Source organism: Protobothrops mucrosquamatus, unplaced genomic scaffold (assembly GCF_001527695.2).
Source record: "Protobothrops mucrosquamatus isolate PMUCROS unplaced genomic scaffold, P.Mucros_1.0 scaffold8062, whole genome shotgun sequence".
Classification (NCBI taxonomy): Eukaryota; Metazoa; Chordata; class Lepidosauria; order Squamata; family Viperidae; genus Protobothrops; species Protobothrops mucrosquamatus.
Window position 1 is genome coordinate 6,001 of NW_015393859.1, and position 3,177 is coordinate 9,177.

General features: G+C 37.3%; 1 protein-coding gene across 1 annotated transcript in view; it reads left to right on the forward strand.

The window, feature by feature from the left end:
- The window catches only part of LOC107300706 (semaphorin-3F-like), a 5,308-nt gene extending 3,385 nt beyond the window's left edge, over positions 1-1,923 (forward strand). The window contains exon 3 of the mRNA XM_015830011.1: positions 1,653-1,923. Within this exon, the coding sequence (XP_015685497.1) occupies positions 1,653-1,781 (129 nt within the window). The 3' untranslated portion in view covers positions 1,782-1,923. The remainder of the gene's footprint in view (positions 1-1,652) is intronic.
- The last annotated feature ends 1,254 nt before the right edge of the window (positions 1,924-3,177 follow it).

The following is a 3,177-nucleotide window of genomic DNA, read 5'->3' on the forward strand; positions in this document are numbered from 1 at the left end:
AGGAGAACTTCAGAAGGTTTTTGAATGGTCCTTGCTATTTTGAAATACAGTGCCATTAAGCTATCAACAAGCATCACATTTATCTTTGTGCAATTGCTAAAAAAGGAAAATTAAATAAGATGAAAAATTACTAACACGGCATTATTTTCGCTGCTTAGACTTCACTGCATAACAACAACAACAACAACAACAACAACAATAATAATAATAATAATAATGTCTTCCAATGATTTGGGGTAGCTCACAATAAAATAAAACTACAATTAAACTGACAAACGATGGTAAGGATCAAATAAGAGGGAATGAGGCAAGGGCTCTCACTGTCTCTTGCCAAAAATTCATTTATTTGTTTAATACATTAACACATTATTTATATCTAATTATTTATATAACTTTATTATTGTGTGCTGGCTGGGGATTTCTGGGAGTTTTTAAAATAATGTTTTGTTGCATTTCAAATAGCGACAGAAAAGAGAAGAAAAAAGAAGACGCACAATTGTACATAATAAAAAAGACATATCAAGTGTTTAAAATGAGTGTAATTATAATTATGTAATGTAAATATAGTCATTTCTAATATACAGTATAGCTATGATTTGTGCTGACTAGGGATTTCTGGGAGTTGATTAATAATAATAATAATAATAATAATAATAATAATAATAATAATAATAATAAAGTTGGAAGGGACCTTGGAGGTCGTCTAGTCCAACCCCCTGCTCAGGCAGGAAACCCTATACCATTTCGGACAAATGGCTGTCCAGTCTCTTCTTAAAAACCTCCAGTGTTGGAGCATTCACCGCTTCTGGAGGCAGGTTGTTCCACTGGTTAATTGTTCTAACTGTCAGGAAGTTTCTCCTTAGTTCTAGGTTGCTTCTCTCCTTGAAGTTCACATATCACAAAGTTACCAAGGTTGAAAATCACTGGTTTAACAGGATCAGCTTTACTGGAATACTTTTCCCTTTTTTCCAGAACCAATAAAATCAGAAAGTGCTCTTTTGGGTCCATTAGAAGGATTTTCCTTTCCAGGCATTTGTATTCAGATCATTTTCCTTGTGTTTGAAAATAAACAGGACCCAGGAGTCTGGCATCTGCCATCTTGACACCAAGATAGTTCTCTGGAATTGTACAACTATTATTTTCTCAGACTGAAGAAAAATTGCCAAGGACAAGAAGGAAAGCTTTGACCTGCACCATTTATAGTCTGTTTCAGCTACAAATGTGCTGTAACATAAGACATGAAAAAAGGAATGTTGGCTCTGAAATGGAAAATAATTCAAACTTCTTAAAAGAAAAAACAGAGGGAGAGAGAGCACCATAAATAGGGCATGCAGAAAATTTGTTTTGCAGAGATATCCAAAATCTCATTGGAAGAAATGCTTCAAAATGTACATTTGCTGATTCTAAAGGGGCACCAGGCCTTATTTGCTCAGTCTTAAGTGTCACTTCACTGCACATAAGTACCTGCCCATAGGACTTTCTTGTTGCACAAAGAACTCTCTTTAATAGTAAAACCATTTGCTGCAGAAGACCTTGTACATTTGAATCTTTCATTGGGTCCTGACGAGGAGAGGATGCAATTACTCACTTCCCCTTCTTGAAGTGGACACAATTTTGTAGGAGCTTAAGTTAATGTTCCATTTGTCTTCTAGGGTGAGTGTGGGAACTTCATCCGACTTATCCAGCCCTGGAATCGAACACACTTGTATGTCTGTGGCACTGGCGCATATAATCCTGTCTGCACCTTTGTCAACCGGGGTCGCAAAGCACAGGTGAGGTGATGTTAGAGCATATGGCTAGAACAGCAGCCAGAGTGGTAATAGGGAAGCATCTGGATGTGGCTTCAGCCTACACTGGAAGAGCAGAACCCAGATTACACTCCCATAGAACCTGGTGGGGGAAATTATGTTCAACAAACCATCAGAGGCTGACTTCTGGCTTTGAGAACTGAGCCTTCATTCATTTAGCCCCATGTTTAATCCCAAAGGCATAAGGTAATGTGCAATAATTTCTCCTCTAAAACTCGATACTGACCTAAAGATACTCCTCCCCTGGATAAGTGAATATGTCAACCTGAATCTCATCAGTTGTAGTCTCTCTCTATAGTCGTAGTGTTACAGTGACTCACAAAGTGAGAAAAGGGAGATATGTGATTAGGGATAAAGTAAGATCATTCTTGCTCTTGATGCAATTTAGATTGTCCTCTTTAAAATGGAGGTATTGAACCATTCTCCCTATCTACTGAGCATTCAATTCTGAGAAAGAAAGTTCAAAGCTGCATATGGCTTCCATACTTCATATAGCTGGAGATCAATTATCCAATAAAACCCTTTAAAAGGCTCTGCTGAGAATCTTACAAAGTGGAGCCCATTTATAAATCCAGCAACATTAATTCAGGTAGCACCATTTAGTGTTTTAGTACTCGTGACTGCTGATATACTATGAAATCAGAACTAGTGTGATGTGTTTGGTATTTCTCTAGCATTTCTTTTAATGAAAACTTGCGGAAAGATATTTGGATTGCTGCATTGTTATGTTGCTTTTCTTCAGGTTGGTGGAGCAAATTTCTCTGTTCAAGAAAGAATTGGAAATTGTCTTTGCTGCTCATTCCCAGGACCATATATACAACTGAATATGAGATGGGGCAGTATAACTACTGTATGTAATACAGACTGCTTCCCACCCATATAGCATGAGACTGTCTCTCACTGTTTATACTTATATTAAACACTGATGTCGTATCTTGGTTCTGTAGCTCTTACTAGCAGCATTTGATCTCCCCGTGGCTGGGATCAATGATTCCAATGACAATAATGCTTTGCCCCCACCTACCAGGCATCCTTCTATATACCTATAGACAAGGCTTTTTTTGTCATAGAACACCCAGAACGGAGTTCCGGCACCTTTTTTGGATGGAACCTTGTAGGGTAGGCAAGGCGGGTTGTATGACGTGTGTGAGTTCTGGCACCTTTTTTTTTTTTTTTTTTTTTTTTTACAAAAAAAGCACTGCCTATAGATCTTTGGAACTAGTAGGTCTTGAGAGACCATGCCATAAAGAAGCAAAATTCTTAGTGAAATAATGAATCTTACATAAAAACAATGAAAAAAATATCTCTCCTAGAGAATGATTTGGCTCAATAAATCAATGTTCACAATGTTGCTTATTCTGTTTTAAGC